The sequence below is a fragment of the Trachurus japonicus genome, chromosome 13, assembly GCF_045865225.1.
Source record: "Trachurus japonicus isolate A0001 chromosome 13, Traja_1.0".
Taxonomy (NCBI): domain Eukaryota; kingdom Metazoa; phylum Chordata; class Actinopteri; order Carangiformes; family Carangidae; genus Trachurus; species Trachurus japonicus.
In genome coordinates, this window is record NC_140919.1 from 39,829,216 (window position 1) to 39,852,168 (window position 22,953).

Here is a 22,953-nt window from a genome sequence, read left to right on the forward strand (position 1 = left end):
ATGTCAGAGTTTTAGAGTTTAGAGTCGTATCTCCCATTAAACAGTAACTACCAGCCTAGCTGTGGTTGCTGTTTGCTTTCCCCAGCCTGGCTACCTGAACTACCTGCCGCCTCCTGTGCACTGGGTTGCCCCAGCCCGTATGACTGACAGGCTAGACAGCTGCTGACAAGCTTTGAAACACAAACACACACACACACTCACACATTCACACATCTGCTGACAGTCTACCTTTGCGCACAAAGACTTAGCTCTCAGACCACCTATATGAGCTCACTGTTTAAACACTAACCCATGGGCATTCAGACGGACTGTGAGGTGTGTGTATGTGACATCGTGGCGGTGACTCAGGTGAAATCCTGTTGAAGGACAAATACACTGTTACATGTGATAAACACCTGACTGGAAACAGGAGCCCATTAATACAAGACGCCAGTTGTGTGCTGTACAGTTGTGTCCTGTGGCGAAACATTATGCAAATGTTGCATTAACATTTTTTGGCAGCATAAGCTATAAAAGTAAAGGGCAGCTTAGCTCAATATATCACAACAATCGTTCATTTTGTGATAAAAGAACAGAATTTGGTAGATGTGTGTTGGTGGATAATATGTTTCAAACAAATCTTGAATTGGGCCATCACAAAATTGGCACCCTAGTGGCCATAGCAGCCATTTATTTTTTTAGGATTAATAGAAATATTCAAATGATTCATTCAAATATTTAAAAAAAAATGTCAATACACAAAAAATACAATTAGACACCCTCTCAGTTTGTGAAAAATGTATGTAAGGAGCTTTTCAGTCAATCATTTCTCCCCCTTAATAATACCAATTGGTGTTGTATTGTATATTGTGGAAAGCCTGATTAGCCACCTTTACAACAAGGTGCAACTTTTAAGGGATTGTGCATCACAGCACAGCTATACATGCGGGTAATGTGCCAAAATCCCCTGCAATATTTTCCTGTTGGTATCCACTCAAGTTGCTTGGTGGAAAAAAACACGTCAATTATCTAATTTTACACTTTACAGTATTCATTTGACACTGTCAGTGACCTCAGTAGTGTGAGGAAGATCCATATGCAAAATGAGCAACAGTTTAGCTCTGCTGCCCCACTCAGCACCTTTATAAAGTTGCCATGGCAAACATGTTGCTTGACGTTTTTAATAATAATAATACATTTTATTTATACAGCGCTTTTACAGCTCTCAAAGACGCTCAAAGACGACCAAATACAGAGGAAATAAAATACAACAAAAAAATACATAAGTGCCCATTGCAGCGAAGAAGAAAGAGAGACAAATTAAAAGTACATAGAAGGACAAACAATGTGCAGTAACTACGTATACGTGTGTGTTTGTGATTAAGAAAACTGATGGGGGGCACAGAGAAAGACAGCTAATGTTGCAGATTAAAAGCAGATTTAAAAAGGTGGGTCTTGAGTGATGATTTGAAGGTGGATGGGTCAGAACAGTCACAGATGTGTTTGGGAGGGGGTTCCAGAGGGAGGGGGCGGCTACGGAGAAGGCTCTGTCGCCCCAGGTGCTTGGTCCTGAGCCGGTGTGAGAGGAAGGTTTGCATCGGATGATCGGAGGTTGCGGGAGGGAGTGTGGTGGTGGAGCAGGTCTGTGAGGTAGGAAGGGGCCTGGTGATGGAGGGCTTTGTGGGTGAGGAGGAAGTTAAAAGAATAGTTCACCCAAAATTCAAATTGCACTCATTATCTACTCACCCTCATGTGGACTAAGGGCTGGGAGAAGTTTCAGAGTCCTCCGTGGCTTCTCTGAGTTACAGGGGGTCTCGGCGTAGCAGTGCATGTCCATATAACGGTTGCAAATGGATACCAACTGTCTTCGTAACAAAAAGACACACCAAAAAACATCCAAATACCTCCATGCTGCTCGTATGTAATGTCCGTCTTGTGAAGCCCCGAAATGCGAAATTGTTGATTGACAGTGCGATTACTGACGCCGGCGCAAATCTCGCGAGATTTGGACGGACCAGGAAGAGAAGCTTCCGCTGCAAACAAGCTTGAAATATAGACTTATTTAATTTTTTTCAGAACAATTTCGCATTTCGGGGCATCAATACAAGACGGACATTACATACGAGCAGCATGGAGGTATTTGAATGTTTTTTGGTGTGTCTTTTTGTTACGAAGAAAAGTGGTATCCATTTGCAACCGTCATATGGATATGCACTGCTACGCCGAGACCCCCTGTAACTCAGAGAAGCCACGGAGGACTCTGAAACTTCTCCCAGCCCTTAGTCCACATGAGGGTGAGTAGATAATGAGTGAAATTTCAATTTTGAGTGAACTATCCCTGTAATTTGGTGTGGGACAGGGAGCCAGTGTAAGTTTTGCAGTACAGGGGTGATGTGCTCGTGGTAGCAGGTGTGGGTGAGGAGGCGGGCAGCTGAGTTTTGAATGTACTGAAGTTTGTTGAGGACCTTGGATGATGAGCCATAGAGGAAGCTATTGCAGTGGTCGAGTCGTGATGTGATGAATGCATGGATGAGAGTTTCGGCGGCAGAGAAGGAGAGTAATGGACGAAGGCGAGCGATGTTCTTGAGGTGAAAGAAAGCAGTTTGGGTGAGACGGCTGATGTGATGTTCAAATGAGAGGTTGTTGTCGAAGATGATACCAAGGTTACGGATGAACGGGGAGGGTGACAGGGTGGTGTTATCAATGCTGAGGGAGAAGTTCTGGGTCGATGTGGTTTACTCATTCAGCATCTATGAGCAACATTATCCATTGGGATTCATTTTTTCTGGAGTCTGACGTGTGGTCTGAATGTGATGTCATATGAAGAAAGATTAAGGCACTTAAATCTGCCAACCCTTGTCTATAGGAGGTATAGAGGTGACATGATTGAGGTGTATAAACTTGTACAGAAAATATACGACCCCACAGTGGAGCCGGTTGTTAGTTTCTGGAATAATAGTTATGAGCTAGGAGGGAATTCCTTACAACTCTGACCAAAAAGGTGTCGTTGTGACAAAAGAAAATAGTTTTTTGCACTCAGAGCTGTAAGAGTTTCGAACGGGCTTCCTGAGGACGTAGTACAGGCTCCGTCAGTGAACTCTTTTAAAAATAGACTCGATCAATGTTGGTCAAACAAGGACTTTTTATATAATTACAGGGCAAGGGTATGAATTATTTTGTTTTGTGTTTGTTTCTTTCTCTTTCTTGTTTTTGTTTTTCTTTTGTAGTTTTCTTGACATTTTTGGGGATTATTCTGTTATATGTTTGTTAGTGATTATGTATGAGTGGGTATATTTGTGTTTAATTTTTGTATGTTGTTATTTATTTGAGTCTGATGTAAAGGATTTATATCCTGTATCAGATGTTTTTCATTAAATTTCATTAAATTAAAATTTCATTAAATGTGTAAATCCTTTTAGCTTTGTTTTTGGTCTCCACCAACTGGTGAGGGAAATACATACATATAGCTCTTTATCTGTTGAATGTTCCACAGTGTTAACGGGCATGTCCCTAACTAGTGTAGTAGTGAACACCGGAGCAGGAGGAGTGCAAATGAGGCTGAGAAGGGCAGTGAGAGTGAATCAAAATAATACAATTCTCCATAGAGAGCAGAAGAATTGCAAAGTAAGGTGTTGAGCATCTGTTGTTTTGTCCCTGTGGCTCCTTTTCGCACTACACATGATTATTTGATCCGTTGTTAATGCATAAATATTGATTAGCGCAGACGTAGCACCCTTAATCATGTCCTTTGTTGCCACAGGATGTTCGTTAAAGAGTTTCGCTAAGCCTGCTCTTTCTAGGATACAGTTTCCAAGACCGGCGATGTTTGTGAAACGACAAAAAAACAACTCTTCCCAGATAAAAATATCCTGACACATTTTTTGAAATGTACACACATTTTTTTTTCTGGTGCCGCTCTCATTTGGCCTCTCTGAATCTCTGTATGCTCATTAGTGTGGCTGCTGCAGCCTCACTCGGGATAATTTCAACTCCTGAAAACATGACTCTGTCGCCGAATCCTAAAACGTATACATACTACGGCACAGTCAGGATTTCTCAGCAGCACAGCGCCTACTGGTTTCCTGTTATCCTCTTTTCTTTCTTTGCATCTCTATTTCCGCTCTGCTCTCCTGCACCTTCCCCTTCTCCACCATTTGTGAGCAACCAAGAGTCCTGCACCTCTGCAGCTCTCTTCATCTTAATAATAGGACCTTAGTGGGAGCTTAAGATGTGGAAAGAGGGGGAAAGCAGTTAACAAAACGCTGGTTCAGCATGCACCACACTGGACCAGCAAACAGGAGGACTCATGTCAGCACATACTGCCGTTACCCCAGTAATGCCAATGCCAACTAGAAGCGGCCTTGGCAGCGGTTGTCACTTTGCATCGGCGCTCTACCTCTGAGATGGCAATTGTGTGTTTCGCTGCTCCACTGTTCTATTTTCAGACGGCTATCATCATCATCATCATGAGCATTACTACTCTATAGATAGACTGACAGACATTAAGTCTGGCAAGCTGATCTGAATCATGCTAAAACATTAGGAGCTCACTCCTCTCTCCTGCTTTTCTGCACCACTCACTATTTTACTCAGTCAGGCTAATATGCAAGTGATTACAGACACATTAATGAATTTTCATCTCTGTGCAAGTCTAAATGGGGGTTCGTTTATCATAACAAATGCCCACAGAAAATAATTTCACCCTCTTGCTGCAAATTAAATTTTTTCGAGGGCCTCGCAAATGTATTACTGCAGCGTTTTGGCATCTGCGATGTCCACTAGGAGTTCCTAATAGAGCATTTTTGCATAAAAGCGATCGGGGGTTGCTCAGGTGCTGCCTTTTGATGCAGTAATGGAAGATAAATATTTTTTTTTTTATTTTGTGCTTGTTTTTTGGCCTCTATTTACCAGAGACAACGGAGACAGTCAGGAAAAGTGGGAAAAAGAGCCTGAAGAATTTACCCGCAGTAAACAGTCTGCTGTCATATCAGAGCCTCGCTGCCTGCATGGTGTATACCATAACCACTTGGTCATCAGGTCGCCCCCCCCCAAAAAAAAAAAAAAGATGAGACAGTTGGTAGTTTGATCACCTCCACTATTTAACTGTCCTGCTGGCTCGGGCGACCACCTCCATTTCATAGTCATTACCAGATGGTGGATGTGCATCTGTATGTAAATGGCTCGTATTCCCTGGCTGATGTTCGGTCAGCCTGGCTGTACACTGAACATGAACATAAGAAATATTGATGTACACACACACACACACACACACACACACACATAAAGCACACACAACCGCTCTGATACTTGGCACAGGTTCACCAGTAATTGGTTTCATTTGGAGGACAATAGCTGTCGGTGCAGGATAATGAAACATTAGAAATTAGCCCCTATATTCCCATCACTCCACAAGCTGCCAACCTTATTTTAGCCGTTTTATTTCCTTTCGGCTGCTGGTTACTAAGCCAAACCCGATACGTAACGGCCCATAGCCGCCTCGGCACAGTATACTGTACCTTTTTCTGTCCAAGCCAAAGCTATTAATCTCTTTCGCTATTTTCCTCGGAGCTGGGACACGGTGTGCTCCCAGTCATACAGGAAGTCAACTATAGGTCACAGAAATGAATTTCTGTTTAATGTGGCTGTAATGGTGTGGTTGATTGTTTGACCTCTCTCCCCCTACCACACGCAACCTTGTGCAGGGCGCTAACGGTGGCTGTTGTCTATATCCCTGTTAATGATTTCGACCTCTAATTTTTCCCCATGAAAACTGCATCACGTGTGTGGAAGCATACTGTACACCCATTCACCAGACATAGTTGGTTCAGTTATTTCTTCTGTCCTTCTGTGGCACAGCTTGGGATGAAAACCCTCTTATCTGCGCTGTTGTGTCAGCATACAGGCCTGCGCCACTCTGTTGACAATTCATGGGAGACTGCGTTTGTGCTTTCATACAGTGTTGATCCGAGTGTTTACATGCAAAATGAGATTCATATAATTATAGTGCTATCAGTTTAGGGCAGGGAAATCTATGCTTATCACATCAAAATCCCTTTATTTACTGTCACTGTCACCTTTTCCATCTTTTCTAAATCACACAGACTGAAGCAAATGTTGGTTAACACAGACCAAATTGGGACCAGGGTGGAAATGAATCAATGCTGAAATTTCTCTTGTATTAATTCTGGCACTGGATGAGATGTGTTTAAAAACGGCTAAGCCTCATCCGGAGCTAATTAGTGAGGTTTCACCTTTTATAAGTAAGCATTTATCCTCCTCCTTGTTAGAGAGAGGCCCTCCTTGGATCGGCTTGTGTGATTTGAACACGGGATCAAATGGTGACTTCACCTGTGCGGGCTGTAACTCTCTCTTCTCTTCCGTGTGCTCGTGTTTTGTGTTTCAGGGACGAAGGCCTGGCTACTTCTCCTTCCTGGATCCCTTCTCCCCCGGAGTCTGGCTCTTCATGCTTCTGGCCTACTTGGCTGTCAGCTGTGTCCTCTTTCTGGTGGCCAGGTGAGGGGCTCACTATAATACACTCTCTGTGGCTGTGCAGCCGACAGAGAGGAAACGAAGGGAGACAAACAAAGTGGTAGAGTGCACAGAGTGAAAACACAAAGGGTTTTGTTTTTTTTTTTGGGGGGGGGGGGGGTGATATGGAGGCGGAAACAGGTGTCTGTTCTCTCCGTTGTGCTTTTGCAGTTGATCTTCCACACATCACAGTGGAGGAGAAGTTTCTCCTCCCAGTGGTCGGTCTTTAGCATCACAGTGACACCTGCTGGACAGGCAGGGAACTGGCACAACTGCTGTTCACAAACATGAAGCTGCATACACATATACAATATATAACACTGCCTCACTAAAACATGTGCCATGCTCTGTGCAATCTTTATCTAGTGCAATACAGGGGAGGACACACAATCAAATAATACAGAGGTGTAACCTAGGTGATCAACAAACACAAATAAATACAGAATAAGCAAACACAGAGAAAGAAAGAAAGAAAGAAAGAAAGAAAGAAAGAAAGAAAGAAAGAAAGAAAGAAAGAAAGAAAGAAAGAAAGAAAGAAAGAAAAAGATGGGCTTAGTGTGTGATTTCTCGCGTGAGATATCTGGACAAGTAGTAGTATTAACTAAAATAGATAGATAGATAGATAGATAGATAGATAGATAGATAGATAGATAGATAGATAGATAGATAGATAGATAGATAATACTGTAACATCTCTCTGACCTCCGGCCGGCCCCGAGGACCAAGACCCCCATGATGGCAGCAGGGCATTATTTTATTTTCATTCTCAGTCTTTAGTTCTCTTACCTCTCTCCATCCTGTCCGGTCTTGCATACTTTGGGCCGCCACCAGACCTGTAGGTGGTGGCCACCAGCCTTGTAAACAACATCTAGACTGATTCATTTATTCCCAACCATGCAGATACGTCTGTGTTGTCCATTTTTGTTGAAGAGCGTGCCAAGAACGGTGCTTCCTTTACTAATTGTGTCTTAAAGGATAGGTTTAATCTTTTAGTCTTTGTTAATGCACATACTCACAGTTCAAAATGTACTTGGACAAAGTTGTCATTAATTGCTAAAACACTTTCCCTAGTTCAGCTGGAGAAGCTTAGATAAGGTTTCAGACTTCTCAACAAATCAAGCTGGTATTTACCGCAGGTTCAGCCTCCATGGCATCAAACTCTGTCCTCCAACACACATGTTAGAAGACGCCCGCTTGATTGAGGAATGGATCTTTTCAAAGCCCGTATGAACAGGACAAGTAATTACAGCGACCAGTAACTCTTTCAGTGTACTTATGGACATGTGAGTATTGTGTTATGATGAATCTTTATTGATTTTGACAGATCAGAGGGGAATTAGGCTCCAGTTTTAAAGAACGGGACGACACTGTTGTCTCAATCCGGCACATGACAGAGTCGTCACATAACTTTAGCTCCATGCTGCGCCATTTGAACATACCAATTACACCGCCGTCACCCCTCCAGCTTAAGCAGGCGGCATATGGGGAATAAGAAGCAGGTTGGTTCTCTCTCCAGAGAGCCAAGGTGACTTTGTGCTCAGTTGACTGTTCGTGTTGTTTTCTTCTTGTCTTTCACCACTCCCGTTCCTCCTCTGTTTCGCTCTCTCTCTCTCTCTCTCTCGAGTTCTGCTCTCATCAGAATACTTAAAGCAGAAGTAAGCGATATTTTTGTGTTAATATAAGTCTTAAATAGTTCTATCTTCCAACAGCAATCACTTACATAGAGTGTTTGGTCTGAAACACGGGTCTGTCAGTCACTCTGCTCTGCTCTGAGCCGAGGAGAAAACTTTCCTTGTATCCTACAAGTTTTATCCAATGAGGAGAGAGAACGGCATAAAGGGGCAGTCCTCTCTGTGTGTGCAGCCAAGGGATGCGCCTGAATGTGGTGACGTAGGGACGAGGACCAATAGATCCATGACGAGGGCGGGGGCTGCTAACTCCATCGGCTGACAAGAAGTTATGGTGCGTTCAAGGCAACCCGTAACTCGTGTTTTTCCGACCTGTGAAGTCGTACCAGTTCGATCTGGTACGAGTTCACGGGTCGGAAGTTACGAGTGGCCGTTATAGTGACTTTCACAGGTAAAACAGGTCGGAAAAACACGAGTGGGTTGCCTGGAACGCTACAAAGTCATGACTTGAAGCTGTAATTTACGGTTTCAAAAGCCTGCCTGGAACGCAGCATTAGCCCAAACGACCGGATCGCTTACTTCTGCTTTAATCTTTCATTCCCACTCTTGTTGGCTGTGTTCCTCCTCCGACTCTTTCCCTGTTGTCTAACTGCATTGTCTTGTCCCCCCCCCCAGATTGACGCCTTATGAGTGGTACAACCCTCACCCGTGTCTGAAGGGTCGCTGCAACCTGCTGATCAATCAGTACTCGCTCGGCAACAGTTTCTGGTTCCCCGTTGGAGGCTTCATGCAGCAAGGATCCACTATCGCTCCCAGGGCTCTGTCTACACGCTGCGTCAGTGGAGTGTGGTGAGTATCCCGCTACAGAGGTTTAGTTTAGTTTTAGTTTAGTTTTTTATTTGCACATTATAAAACCTGCATAAACAATGAAAATAGTAAAATTAAACATTGTGCAGGAGAGGTAGGTAGGTCTTGGGACTAAGTCCGGCACATTTACACTGATACTTAATGCGTCAGTGTTGATGAATGTGCACTGTCCCAATTCAATAAATAAAGAAATGAAATGAAATGAAATGAGGTAGAAGCCAAAAAGGGCTTATAAAAATACCTCCCCTATGTAAAAAACAAGAACAACAACAGTGGTGGTCTTCAGAGTAAGAAGACAACACAGAAATTCACAACATAAAAAACAGAAAAGAAAGAAAGACAAAGAAAAAAAGAAAGACAAATTAACATAGAAAAATGAAAGATACTAAATTAATAATAATATTTAAAAAAACAGTTTACATAATGAAAAAGGAAAAAAAATCATTAAATTACAAATTGACAGATCCAGAAATGCTACAAATCTTAACTAAAAAATGATTTTTTTCAGTTGTTTTTTGAACAAAGCCAGAGTGGATATTGATTTCAGTGATGTAGGTAGATTGTTCCATAAGGATGGTCCTCTGTATTTTAAAGTGCGTTGATTGTATGAAGTCCGACAAAAGGGAACACAAGGTACACACAAGGTACACAAGAGTCAGCGATTTTGCATGTTTTTCCAGCTTTCAAATCCACACCTGTTTGCACCCAGTTCCTCTTGAACTTCACATTGCTCCATTTCATCTCTGACGCGATCTTGAAGGCGCTTTCGGGGACATCGGAGTTCAAGATCAGACGGCATTTGTGCTTTATGCAAATTTAAGCTGTCATCTGTGTGTGTGTGTGTGTGTGTGTGTGCCTCCGCAGCTATAAAACTCCACTTCCTTTTCATCCAAACTGAGCATTGTCACCTTTTACCCATTCACACCCACCCATTCCTCCATCTACCTCTTCATCCCACTGAAAAAACCCTGCAGTGTCCTCTTCTCTTCTCTCAGGTGCGCAGTCTTTTTTTTTTCTTTTTTCACACCTCCTACACTTTCCACCCAGACGATCTATCTTCATATGCTCGTCTGCCCATTTACATATTTTTTTTATAGGTGGATACATATGTTCTTCTCGTCCTCCACAGGTGGGCCTTCACATTAATCATCATCTCATCCTACACCGCCAACCTGGCTGCCTTCCTAACGGTGCAGAGGATGGAGGTGCCGATAGAGTCGGTGGACGACCTGGCGGATCAGACGGCGATAGAGTACGGCACCATGCACGGAGGGTCCACCATGACCTTCTTCCAGGTCAGAGGTTGCACACGTCACTGCATGAGAAACAATGCTTACGCTCCTACATCACAGCCACACACACACACACACACACACACACACACACACAGACTGGTGACAACAGAGCCCTCAGTGATCAATGGGCCATCAGAGATGTTATCCTCCTCGTCACCTTCCTGTCCTTCCCGTCTCCCACCTCTAACCACAGGTTTTATTTGTTTCCTGTCCGTTCTTTGCCACAACCATTCAATATCTTTCTCCTCAGAGAGACGGGGCACAGTCCAGGTCCCTAAGAGAGGCACACACTATCCTTTTTCATCCTCTCAAGATTTGACCTTAGAGAGAGAGAGAGAGAGAGGGTGTGTTACAGGGAGGACAGTGAAGGATGATATAAGGGGGGTATAAAGAGACATTAGCCTCTTCTTTCTTTGTGCTTTTACATCCACTGGACCTTGAATATAACTCAAGGAAGACAAGCCAAGAGAAAGCAGAGGACAGGTGGGGATGTTAAATGAAGTTTCTGTTGTGGACACTGAAGCTATTGAAATGGAAAAAGGTGTACTAAAAGAAAATATTCACAGTTAACAGCAGCACTGCTTTCAGAGAATCACATAGTTCAAATAAATCCATCAGTCAAAAAGAATATATAAAAGAAAAACAGATAAAAAGCAATCTTCCCTCCTGCATAAGTCGAAAATACCTATCTACGGCTGATGGACCTTTGTCCGCTCCGCGCGTCTCGCCCTCTTTTTTTTTTCTCATATCTGCTCTCTCGTCGCTCTGCAGAACTCTCGCTACCAGACCTACCAGCGCATGTGGAACTTCATGCACTCCAAGCAGCCGAGCGTGTTTGTGAAGAGCACAGAGGAAGGCATCGCCCGGGTCCTCAACTCCAACTACGCCTACCTGCTGGAGAGCACCATGAACGAGTATTACCGCCAGAGGAACTGCAACCTGACTCAGATCGGAGGGCTGCTGGACACCAAGGGCTACGGCATCGGCATGCCCCTGGGTGAGTGGAGGAGCAGGAGGAGGAATTACAAGTAAGGGAGGAGAGAAAAGCATAGAGGTTTTTTAGGGAGAGGTGTCTCAGTGTAAAATAAAGGCAACAAAAGCACAAAAGCTTTTTTTTCCTTCTTTTTTTTTTTCCTTAAACGCAATCTATGATTCATGTTGGAGCTGAGAAGAGGGAATCAAGAGCAGGAGCATTAGCTGAACACCATAAACGTCACATCGGGAAAAAGTTAAATTGAAAAGTAAAGCCTCGACAAAAGCCAAACCATTAGCTCCCATCGTGAGGGAAATATGATGCAAAAAGTGAGAAACGAAAAGAGACTTACTGCCAGACTTCAATCGAGCGACTGTTTCCACGCCGTGATGGGCGAAGTGAGAATTTGAAATATTGTTACTGTAGAGTGGGGAACGGTTGCCGTGTGACTGGATTGCTGCTCTGAGAGTATAAACACAGGATTTATTTACACTTTGATCTCAAGTTGAGTCAAACTGCAGATGGAGGGAAAACACACCTTAAAGTAAACAAGATTAATATCAAGGCCTTTGATGTTTCAAAGTGGCTGTTGTTCCGTACTGCACACAGACCACTGTGAACACCGTGAAAAATCCTTTAATCTTATGTTTAATTCTTTTAATAGGGTGACATCATTTTTCATTTAGCACAGCCAATCAGAAGAACTAGTGGAAATGTCAGTCGTATTTCGAACTGGAGACAAGTAGATTATCTTTTTGTCTGAAGGTGCCACTTTAAGGTTGAGTGTAGTTTAATTTACTTTCTTTTTTCTTTTTTTCTTTTTTTTCTTGCACTGTGCATCTGTGAGCTGTGCTCCTCTCTTCCCCCCACAGGGTCAGTGTACCGTGATGAGTTTGACCTGGCCATTCTCAAACTGCAGGAGGACAATCGCTTGGAGATTCTCAAGAGGAAGTGGTGGGACGGTGGCAAGTGTCCAAAGGAGGAGGACCACCGCGCCAAAGGTTTGTCCCACGATTGGTTCTCCTCTCCTCCTTCTCCTTCTCCTTCTCGTTCTTCGGCTCCATGTTGACTCGTCTGTTATAAATACTGTAGATATTTCAACATTTTGGCTCATTCGCCCATTGCCATAATCCCTATAGTTTTAGGAGTAGGTTCATTACCTTTAATTGTCAGTGCAAGCTATTTTGAGATCGGCGAAGCAGAGACGTGAGCTGCTCAGCGAACACAACAGAGGCTCATGGTATTTCTACGTTTCCCTCATCAAACTAAATACACAATCTAACAACTCCAAACGCTATAAAATAATAACATATTATTATGTAATATTACGACACATGAAGCAAATACTCGGAACTACTGCCTCTAAAACAACTCTGTCTCGTAATGTTACATTATTATCTCATAGCGTGGTGAATGTGCAGGTCACAACTTGTCCACCAGAGCGTTTTGGAGTTGTTGGATTGTGTATTTGATGAGTTTGATGAGGGAAGGTGGAAATACCGCGCACCGTGCAGAGCTCACGTCTCTGCCCCGCCGATCTAAAAACAGCTTGCACCAACAATTAAAGGTAAATGAACCTACTGTATGGCAATAGGCGAATTTGCCAAAATGTTGGAATATCCCTTTAACATTTCCTTACCTAATCAAATCCCTCCCCCACCCCGTCGTCTCTCTCTCCCCAGGTCTGGGGATGGAGAACATCGGCGGCATCTTCGTGGTGCTGGTGTGCGGCCTGCTGGTTGCCATCTTCATGGCGGTGCTGGAGTTTGTCTGGATGTTGAGGCAGACGCCGGGAAACGAGGTGAGAGAGGGCTATCTAACCTGCGTCTGCTTTGTCTCCCTCTCCCATCCCTGGCGCCCTCCCCCCCGTGGAGCTGCTAGGCTCCGCCACTGTGTGCAGCTTTGACACCAAGTGTATCAGGTGTCTCCGTCTTCTTCTTCCTCTCCTCCTTCTCCTCCTTCTGTCGGGTTCCCACTCGACACCCGGCCTTCCTCCGACCAGCCTATGACATAATCAGCACAAAAACCAAAGATATACCTCACTTATACCTCACTCAGAGTACATGCATATATGGGTTATTTTCTATTTATAGCAGTGGAAGACTCATACATATATATTACATTGAATATTGCACATAAAAAAGAATATTGAATGTAGCTAGATCTCGTTGCTGGTGACCACACACTTACAAGGTGCTGCCAATCAGTTTCCTCATTAAATAAATTGTGATTGTTTTTGATCCTCGCCTTATTCTAGTTATCTTTTCACTGAAAGAGATAGATATATCTAAATGTAGTTGTTAGACAGGTTCAGGTTATTCATTCCATCCAAAAGTAAATGTTGGATTAGTTGTTGCTGTCGACCAGACATTTGAATGTCTGACAGCCACAGTAGAAGCAGAAGCGGCTGTAAATAAAGGATTTCTACTTCACTTCAAAGCAAGTGTTTGTACTCGTTTAAAGTGATTTACACTGATCGTGGGTGATTATTATTATCACATCCTGTGCAATATGAATGATGAATCAAAAATATTTCTATTTCCACTGCTGCTTCATCCGTGGCGAGCGCTCCGAGGCGATAAGGGGGGCGTGGCCTAACTCCTGCTGTCTTCTCATTCAGACAAAAACCAGTAGGAACTTTTTCCAGTAAACGATCACTGCTGCTGCTTAGTAGCGAGGGAGCTCCGCTGCGCCGTCCCCGAGGCGCCGACGCCGCTGAGAGAAAAGATGTGCATGTTGCGGTGTTGCTGGTTCATTTCTGATGTGATTCTCCTTCAAACAAATGATACATGATTGTCTTTTTGGACTCCACACTGTGATTTTAATTCAATAAACATTCAGAATGTGAAAGTCAAAAAACCAACTCATGTGATTTCTTCTTTCTGAAGCAGCACAGATTAACGTTTCACTCTAACTCGCATGTGTGTGTGTGTGTGTATGTGTGTGTTTGTCTTAGTTGATACCCGTGTGTGACGACTAGCCTCATGTGCAACATAACCCTGATTTGTAGACACCTAAGTAAAGCACTCAGTCATCAGTGTGGGAGATGATGATGTGTTTGTGTGTCTGTTTGCCGTCTCTCTGTTGTCCCCACTCTTCTGTGATAATGAAGATAACAATGAAATGTGTGTGTGTGTGTTTGTTATGTCGTCTGTTCCTGTTCCATGTCCATCAGTCTGTCCTGATCTAGTCGGTCTAGTCAGTCAGTCAGTGAGTTGTCCGGCCTCTTCTCCCTTTCTCTCCCTCTCTTATCCCCCTCTCCCCCATCTCTCTCTCCCTGTGTGTGTGTTTTGCAGCAGTCAGTGTGTGAGGAGATGCTGCGGGAGCTCCACGGCATCATACTGTGTCGCGACAGCCTGCAGGTGAGGCGCCGGCGAGCGGCCTCCATGCTGCGGCCGCGGCCCCTTCCCCTGGAGGAGCGCCGGGCGCGAGCCGCCGCCGTCAGCCTCAGCAACGGCAAGCTGTGCGGGGGCACCGGACTGCCCGAGCCCCTCTCCCACAGACTGGCGCAGGAGGCCGCCCTGGTGGCCAGGGGCTGCAGCCACATCCGCATTTGCCCCGAGTGCCGGCGCTTCCAGGGACTGAGGATGCGTCCGCCGGGGGCCACGGGGGCCCTGCCCTCTCCCACGCACAGTGAGGAGAGCATAGAGTGGGACAAGACCACAAATAGCAGTGAACCTGAATAACGCCTGGTGACCCCCCCCCCCCAACAGGACTGACTTTCCCAGCGGCCACCTCTCTCTCTCTCTCTACTTTCCAGGGATCAAAGATAACGTGGTATTTTGATACAGCCATTCGGAGTTTGGTTTCAAGGGCAGGACAACAACTCTGTGACTCTTTTTTTTTTTTTTTTTTGCCCTAGAGGCAACAGCCAGCAGTCAGTTTTTGGAATCCCCTTGGGTGAATTTTTTTCCTTGGTCATAGGAAAAAACTGATGAGTCTGTCTCGTTGTGGTCCGTCCCTGTTGGCCCCCTGTACCGCGTAAGAACAGGACGGTCAAAAACAGCTACGGGGCATTTGTACTATGCAGTATTTTCGGTCATTTATCTTTGTGCCGTTTCTTTTTTTTTCCACTTTTAAATTATTTCTGTCCTCTGTTGGATTATCAGTACTGAATATTGTTATTCTATTGTTCTTAAAAAAACAAAAAAAAAAACTTCAAACAAGTTCCTTTTTTTTTATTCTGACAATTTACTGTATGAGCGTACGTACGTTGCCTCGGAAAGAGCTGCAAAGATACACAGACTATTGCAAGGTCACCCTTCGAATTCTTTTATTTTGAAAGTGCCAAAAAAACCATAAGTATTACCTTGTGGCTGAAGAAAGCACCACAGCCTTGAGAAGACGACAAACTCAACAGAACACACAGAGACATAAAGACCCATGGACTTCTTTCATAGTAGTGATATTCTATTAAAAAAATGTTTTAACTGTTGGTATCTCTGAAAGACAACGATGCATGTCCGGAGGTGTTGGCAGCGGCTCACTGAATGATGAGGAATCCTTAACAAAGTTGTGGCTGAGTAGCTGAAAGAATGACCCCCTGTTTGTTTTTTTTGACCTGCTTAAAACCCACAATGACTACAACACACAAACACACAAACACACATCCATTGATTTCCTCCCTCTTCTGTCCTGACATCACTTCTCCTCCATCTGTCCTACATCTTTGACACCATGACACCTTTACTGTCCCAGCACCTGTCCCTCCCTATGATCTCTCACTTACAAATGTGTACACAGTCTCCTGCACCGGACACACTTTGTGTTAACGTTATTAGAGGAAACCCAGCGTATATCAGGACCAACTAGAAACATATATAGGCTATATATATATATAAAAAGATGGATAGTTCATTCATTCAAAACTGAATGTGATGTTTTACACACAGCTCAGAGGAGTGCTTCAGTTCACATAGATGCTGCTGCCTGACATCTTTGTACTTTATCTCTTCCAAAAACCACAAACCAAACTTGGAATAGATTAAACACTGATTTTCAATGCAAATTTATACTGAGATAAACACTGAGCCCTCAATCAGTAGTGCATCAGTTTAAATTTGGTGTGGATGATATTTGAAGTCAGTAAAATCCAATGAATTGAAGTTGAACCATTAACAAGTTTAAAATCTATGACTCACTTTCTATTTACTGTCTTTATGTGCGTCGTACCAACAACACATACAGTACGTTGTGTAAAACCATGGGAACAAACTAACAGCAACATGGATTTTTTGAACATCCAGTTACTGTCTGCAAAGACTGTGACGCACAAGTTGTTTTCTTCCCAAAGAGCTGACGGGCGTGAGCGAGGGCGTAACTGTATGATAGTCCGACTGTTGCACAGTGGGAAACCAGCGGTCGTCTACCTGTCTTCACCGCTGCTGCTTGTTTATTTCTGATGTGTCCATCATTTTAAATCTGCCCATCGGGTTCTGTCAATCTCTCTTCCTTCACGCTGCTGGAAGGTACAGCTGCTTTATCTCTCTCATACTTTATTAGCAGCATTCACTTTCCATCCTTGTCATTTCTCCACCCTCGGGTTGTTGTGATTAAAAAACTCTCTTCGTATGCTGTTTGAAGCAGCCGCCTGGAGAGAAGGTGATTGTTTAAAAACCGTCCATCCCACGCATCATGTTTAAATGTGATTATGTCCATGTAAAAATCCTATAGAAATAACATACTGTAGGTTTGAGCCTTAGACCCTCTCATACATGTGGTCACACTTTATAATAAGTACAAACTATTAAGCATTAGTTAAGCATTAAATACTGAATTCATTATTTATAACACATGAATACTCATTAGTATGTAGTTTATAAACACAGTTAAAACTGTTTTACTCATAGGGTTAACTGTAATTATAAACTACATAGGCTACTAATGAGTATTAATGCGTTACATATAGACTGTATATACATAAAATGCTTAACTAATGCTTAATAGTGTGTAGGCTACTTATTATAAAGTGTTACCTTACGTTGTGGATGCATCATTCTGTCATTTCATTCTCCCATTTCATATGCACATATTTCCCAGCACCTGTAATTGCATTAAGTCTGGTGATTAGTATGCTGTTGTGATGCTGTGGCCCATCAACCACTGACAGACCTGGAACTGGACTGTAATATTAACATGGTGGTTGAACTAATACAGAGTTTTCAGTCAACTGAAGGCGCTGAACATTTGAAGTGACCAGAATCGCAAATGAGTGGAATTTCTATCAGAGGTGTGTTTCCCCTCCCCACATGCTTTTTTCTTTTTTTTGTTTCGATGTCAGCTCAGTCATTTGATAAAAAGTCTTTTCAGGGCTTCAGATGGGTTTTTTTCTTTTTTTTTCCCCCCACTCAGGTCTGCAGTTTGTGTGAACTCCCACAGGAACACACTGAAACAGCACTGAATCTGTTTGATTTGATACACCACAGTAATGAAAGGGACCGGGCAGAGGCGCCTGCGTTAAAGCAAATCACACCAGTGAATCTTATCCCCCAGTAATGAGCAATTATTGTCCCACAGAGGGTGTGTAAATACAGTATAATCAGCAGGGTTCTCCAGTAATGGTCCAAAGTGTTGTTGTTTTATTACGTTAATAGAGCAGAGATACAGACCAACATGTGTGAAATGTTTATATGGACACATTAAACCACTTTGAGACACTTACAGTTACAACACGGTCACAGATACTGGGCATAATGATGAGGGGGGGTTAAAAAAACATGAAAAACTCCTCCACAGACTGTTAATGTAAACTTTCTATATGCCTTTATATAATAACTTGTTAAATAGAAATTATGACGCAGGCGAACTCGAAAAGGAAAAAAAACCTACCCACATTTCATTACCTGTTTTATAAAAGAAGTTTCTATCCATTTGCTAAATGTCACTAAGAAACTCATGAGAGCAAGAAAGCTTTCGCTGCACCCGATGCTAACTTCTCAAACACTAAAAACATTTACTGAGGTGCTAAATCAAGCGTAGTTGGAATGAGATTGCCAATTACCTTGAAGGCACGAAGAGCAGTAGAGTAAGAATTAAAACAAATCCCCCCTGAAACACTGGGAGACCGTCACTGGTAGACCACTGAGAGAGAAAGATGGCAGAGGGGTTTTGGCTGCTATATTTTATATGTTTTATGTTCTTATGTTGACATTTTTATTCCATTATAAATACATTGACTTAAAAATACAGCCTGTGCTCAGCGTGGGGTCCTGGGGTTTTGTCCCTTCTTTGCTCTGATGTATTTGACCTTCTGAGCGGTTCAGATCTGTCATGCTAAAACAGCCCTGCGAGGGCATTTTCTGCATTTCCAGTTTTATTATTCAACTGGGAGGAATATTGAGACGTTGCACCTGTTTTGTTGTGACATGAACACATGCAGAGAAGCAAGATGAGGCGGGCGTTAGGGGGGGGGGGGGGTTTCTAGCTGGGTAAACACGACAGTTGTGGAGCGAACCGGAAGGAACCGGTGCATTTTAATGTATCTCTCCTTCTTCTCGCACATAACTACGTTAACTGTCTGCACACACACACACACACACACACGTGAATCAGCTGAGGAGCAGTGTGGGTGGGAAGTCTTAACGGGGGCTAATGAGTTTAACAACGCACTCATGTGCCATATAGGCGTCTTTCCCCCCCTGTAGTTCATCTATCACTGTGATTTTTAGTGTATATTTCTCTCTCCTCAGGATAGTTAGTGAACGCCACACACACACACACACACACACAACCCTGCATCTGATTTACTGTTTAATTCAAGCTGCCTCTATCTCTCTCTCTCTCTCTCCTTCCTGAGTGCCTGTCTCCCCATCTCTCCACTGCAGCATTAGAGATGACACGTTTTTCCACGTTGTCACAGACCTGCATATCAACAGCACGCACACGCCCACCTGCATAACTCTTTCAGGAGTGACACACACTCACACACACACATGCAAGCACTCCACCGCCACCTGTATGTCACCGGCTGTGTCAAGTTTATTTCATCCCGCTCATGCTTCTCCTTCTGCCTCTGGTGCTCCAGGTCCATAAATTAAATGCATCTCTAACCCAACCACTGCTCGCCTCGCTGCTGGTGGATTTATGGAGCCCATGATGAGCATTGAGTGCCTGCAGAGGTGTGTGGAAAATCTCCTTCACTCACCCAGCTTTGCCCAGTCCGTGGCAGCTACATAGAGTAGCAATACCATTCTACCCTGTGAGTTGTTTGTTATTCTGCAAGGATTTAGGAATTACAGTGAAGTGAGTGTGATGCATTTTGCCTCGCTGAGCGCTCTCATCCATACACTTAAGTGACTTTTGTTATCAGGCCATGCCACATCAATCCATGTCTTCTTTTTTTTTTTTTTTGACATCCAATTCACACACACACAAAAAAAACACCAAACCAAAACATGAAGCCTGGGTAACACTTTATTTGACGCCTATCTCTATAATGCATTATAACCATACTTATAATGAGTTATAATGCAGTTATAGCGCTGTAGTTAACTGTAACTGTAGTTATAAACTCTCTTAAATGATCATAATGCTTTATAACAATTAATTAACACACTATAAAGCATTTTATCATGACTTATAAGGTCAGGTATTATAATATGTTATAATTGTTAGTAACTTGCTGACAATACCCACATCAATAAAGCATTATAAATATAGTTATAATGTGTTATAATTGACTTATAAACATATATTTTCATTACAAACACTTATTAATTAATTATCATAAGGCTTTAACAAGCATAACACATCGCAGAGCATTTTATAATGGCTTATAAGATCAAGTATTATAATAGTGTTATTATGCTTATAACGTTTTATAGTACCTGACCTTATATAAGTCATGATAAAATGCTTTAGAGTGTGTTGTGATAATTTTTTTTATAAAGCATTATGATCATTTATGAGTGTTTATAACTATGGTTTTACAGTGCTTTAACTGCATTATAACTCATTATAAGTACTGTATGGCTATAATGCATTATAGAGATAGGCGTCAAATAAAGTGTTACAGAAACGTGAAATATGTTGACATTCTTTTCAGGTCTATAATGCTGCATTCACTATTATTTTATTGCCTTCTAATGCACAGTTGTTAAATGTGTTCATGTCATTTCATTTCCATTGTCAAAATAGCATCTCTTTCTCAAATTGCTTTTCTCTTCTCTGACAGCAGATTTCCCAAGGTTAACAGCATGCATCTATACATCCGCCCCATAACAGCCGCTAATGAGCGCTGGATCCCAAGGATAGCAATTGAAAAGACATAACAGACTATCAGAGGAAACTACCTAATACACAGCGAGGCTTGTGCACATTTTTAAGTGAGAGCTCTCCTATTGATTTGCTGGCAGTTAATTGCAAAAAAAAAAAAAAGGCTCGGTGTTGTCATTGTGTGCTCAAAGAAAAAGGTATTCAGAGTGCAAGAATTCTCTGCAAGGTGAGATGCTGTCAAGGCTGTTATACAGCTTTTTGTTCACTGACAGTTGTTGTTGAACATATTGACCAAAACATCTTTACATTGTTTGTCTTTCAGAGAAATAAAATCGAGCTTCATTTACTTTGTGTTTGGTTCCCTCACTATTCATTCCTGCCTTGACTGACGGCCAACAGATGGGATAGCATTGATTGTTGAGTGTGTTTGTGTGTATATGTGTGTGTGCAGGAGGGTTTGACAGTGTGTGTGCGGATGTGTGTGTGTTTTTGTTTTTGTTTTTGTATGTGATCTCTCCTATGCACTTGCCTTCCATGGGAAATCACAGCGTGGGCATCATCCTGATTCATCAGCTGGAGGCTGTGGTTATTACCCAAAAGCTGCACAAACGCAGTAGACGGCCAAGTCAAACTCCAGTGGAGCTGCAGCAGGCGGCGTTCACCGTCAGGTATTCAGCAGGAAAATGGATGCAGGCAGATTTTGTGATGGATTTTTTTTTCTTTCTTTACATATAAAACTCAGTGGTGTTGAAAGTTGGCACTGAAAGTCTTTGTTGACTTTGGATTTAAACTTTCAAAGCTTGAAGTACCCTTCAGTCACTTTCCGTAATGATCCCTCTTTTTTTATTTATTTATTTTATTTCACAGAGGATCATCTATCTCCGAGCAGATGCTTGGCTGACAGCAGACAAACATCTTCACGGTTCAGAATTAGAGTCACTTCATTAATCATGTGCACCATGGACCAAACAGCGTCTTACATCTTTTTCAGCCTGCTGGTTGTGCAAAGAAGGTAACTCTGCTGGAAAAAGGCTTATGCACCGTCCTTAGGCATATACTTACATTGTCAGCAGGAGTAACGGTACCAGTTGTTAGTAGTGGTAATATATTACTTAATACTTTTAATTCACAGCATTTCAAAGGGAGGTATTGTGCTTTCATCACCTTTGTAATTATGTTGTTATGTTGATGCTTAAAGCAGTGGTTCTTTAGCCTTTTATACCATAAAATAAAGCAGTGTTTTGCTTGTTAGCAGTTCCCCTAAGACATATCGCCTCTAAACCTTTCAGATGGTTTCATCTAAGAACTGTTCAAGGTCCAAAGAGGTAAAATGATCCAATATTTCGCAAAAAAAAACAGAGGTTGCAGGACAGGAGGAAAAATTACGCTTTCTAACTTTTATGTTCTTTCTTATCTGAATAATTATTTCATGAAACCTCTGAGATTTATCTACCGCCAAGCCCTACATTGGAAACCACTGGACTTAAATAAGTGTGGGTGATGTTAAAACAAGCTGCACCTTGTACCCTGCCAGCTGCAAGAGTAAAATGCTACACACACACTGATGCATCAGAGCTGACAGGGTAATAATGTTCTATATAATAAGATCAGTCAGCAGGGCAGTGATACTTGAAGTACATCTGGCTGATTAGTACTTTACTATAGCAAGAAATTGTCATTGCTGTACTGGTACTGGGAACTTCTACCAGATATTTTGATATTCTTTTTGTGCTCCCCTCCTAACAGGTCCATTATGCATGTTTAATTTTTTTTTGCAAACTGGGATTACTGCAGTCAACCCCATTAAACCCTATAAGCAAACAGACACATACCCTCTGAAGGCAACGGCTCCTTGTGGTTTTAGGAGGGAATGTCGGGCCTCAGATAAGGCCTCTTGAGTTCCTGTGTTAATTGGTCGTTAGAGCACAGAATTATCTTAATCCCCGAGTAAATGATTCATTACCTCGTAGATGAGAGGCCATGAAAAAGACACACAAATGACAGCTTTGGAGCTAAAATCTGTTTATCAGCCTCCCTGCAGGGGAAGTCGGGTGTTTTATTAATGCTGGCCAGTTAAATCATATTTCCTGGATCATTAACTGTTATTTTACCCTTTAGTTGTTGCTCTCTATTGTTAGTCTACCTCACACCGAACATTACTTTTTGTTTACTGTTTTTTTTCCCCCCTTCCTTGTGATTTGTCATAGTTGTGGGCTGAGCTGCAGGCTAGTATTACAGCTGAGCAGCGGTGGTGATGGCGTCTCTTACGTCTCTGTGGCTCATGTGGTCTGGTTCGCCCTCCGCCTGTTACCATATTTAGCCTCTGGTCCGCTGACTCAGCATAAAGCATAGCCCTAAGAAATTGTATTTACATTGCTGTGTTTTTTTTTTTTTTTTTTGCAAGCCTACCTGTTGTAAGATCACGACTGTCTTTACTGGTGATAGGTTATGTTCAGTACAGTATACTCTC

The 22,953-nt window shown here is 42.7% G+C and overlaps 1 protein-coding gene across 2 annotated transcripts in view; it reads left to right on the forward strand.

Moving 5' to 3' along the window:
* Window positions 1-15,817, forward strand: part of grik4 (glutamate receptor, ionotropic, kainate 4) — a 271,682-nt gene extending 255,865 nt beyond the window's left edge. The window contains exons 14-20 of one of the 2 annotated variants that reach the window (XM_085796529.1): window positions 6,383-6,492; window positions 8,811-8,984; window positions 10,132-10,297; window positions 11,069-11,294; window positions 12,143-12,271; window positions 12,953-13,071; window positions 14,567-15,817. In XM_085796529.1, coding sequence (XP_085652655.1) covers window positions 6,383-6,492; window positions 8,811-8,984; window positions 10,132-10,297; window positions 11,069-11,294; window positions 12,143-12,271; window positions 12,953-13,071; window positions 14,567-14,956 — 1,314 coding nt within the window. In that variant the 3' untranslated portion in view covers window positions 14,957-15,817. The remainder of the gene's footprint in view (window positions 1-6,382; window positions 6,493-8,810; window positions 8,985-10,131; window positions 10,298-11,068; window positions 11,295-12,142; window positions 12,272-12,952; window positions 13,072-14,566) is intronic. The other variant, XM_085796530.1, reaches the window with a different exon arrangement.
* Window positions 15,818-22,953: the final 7,136 nt, after the last annotated feature.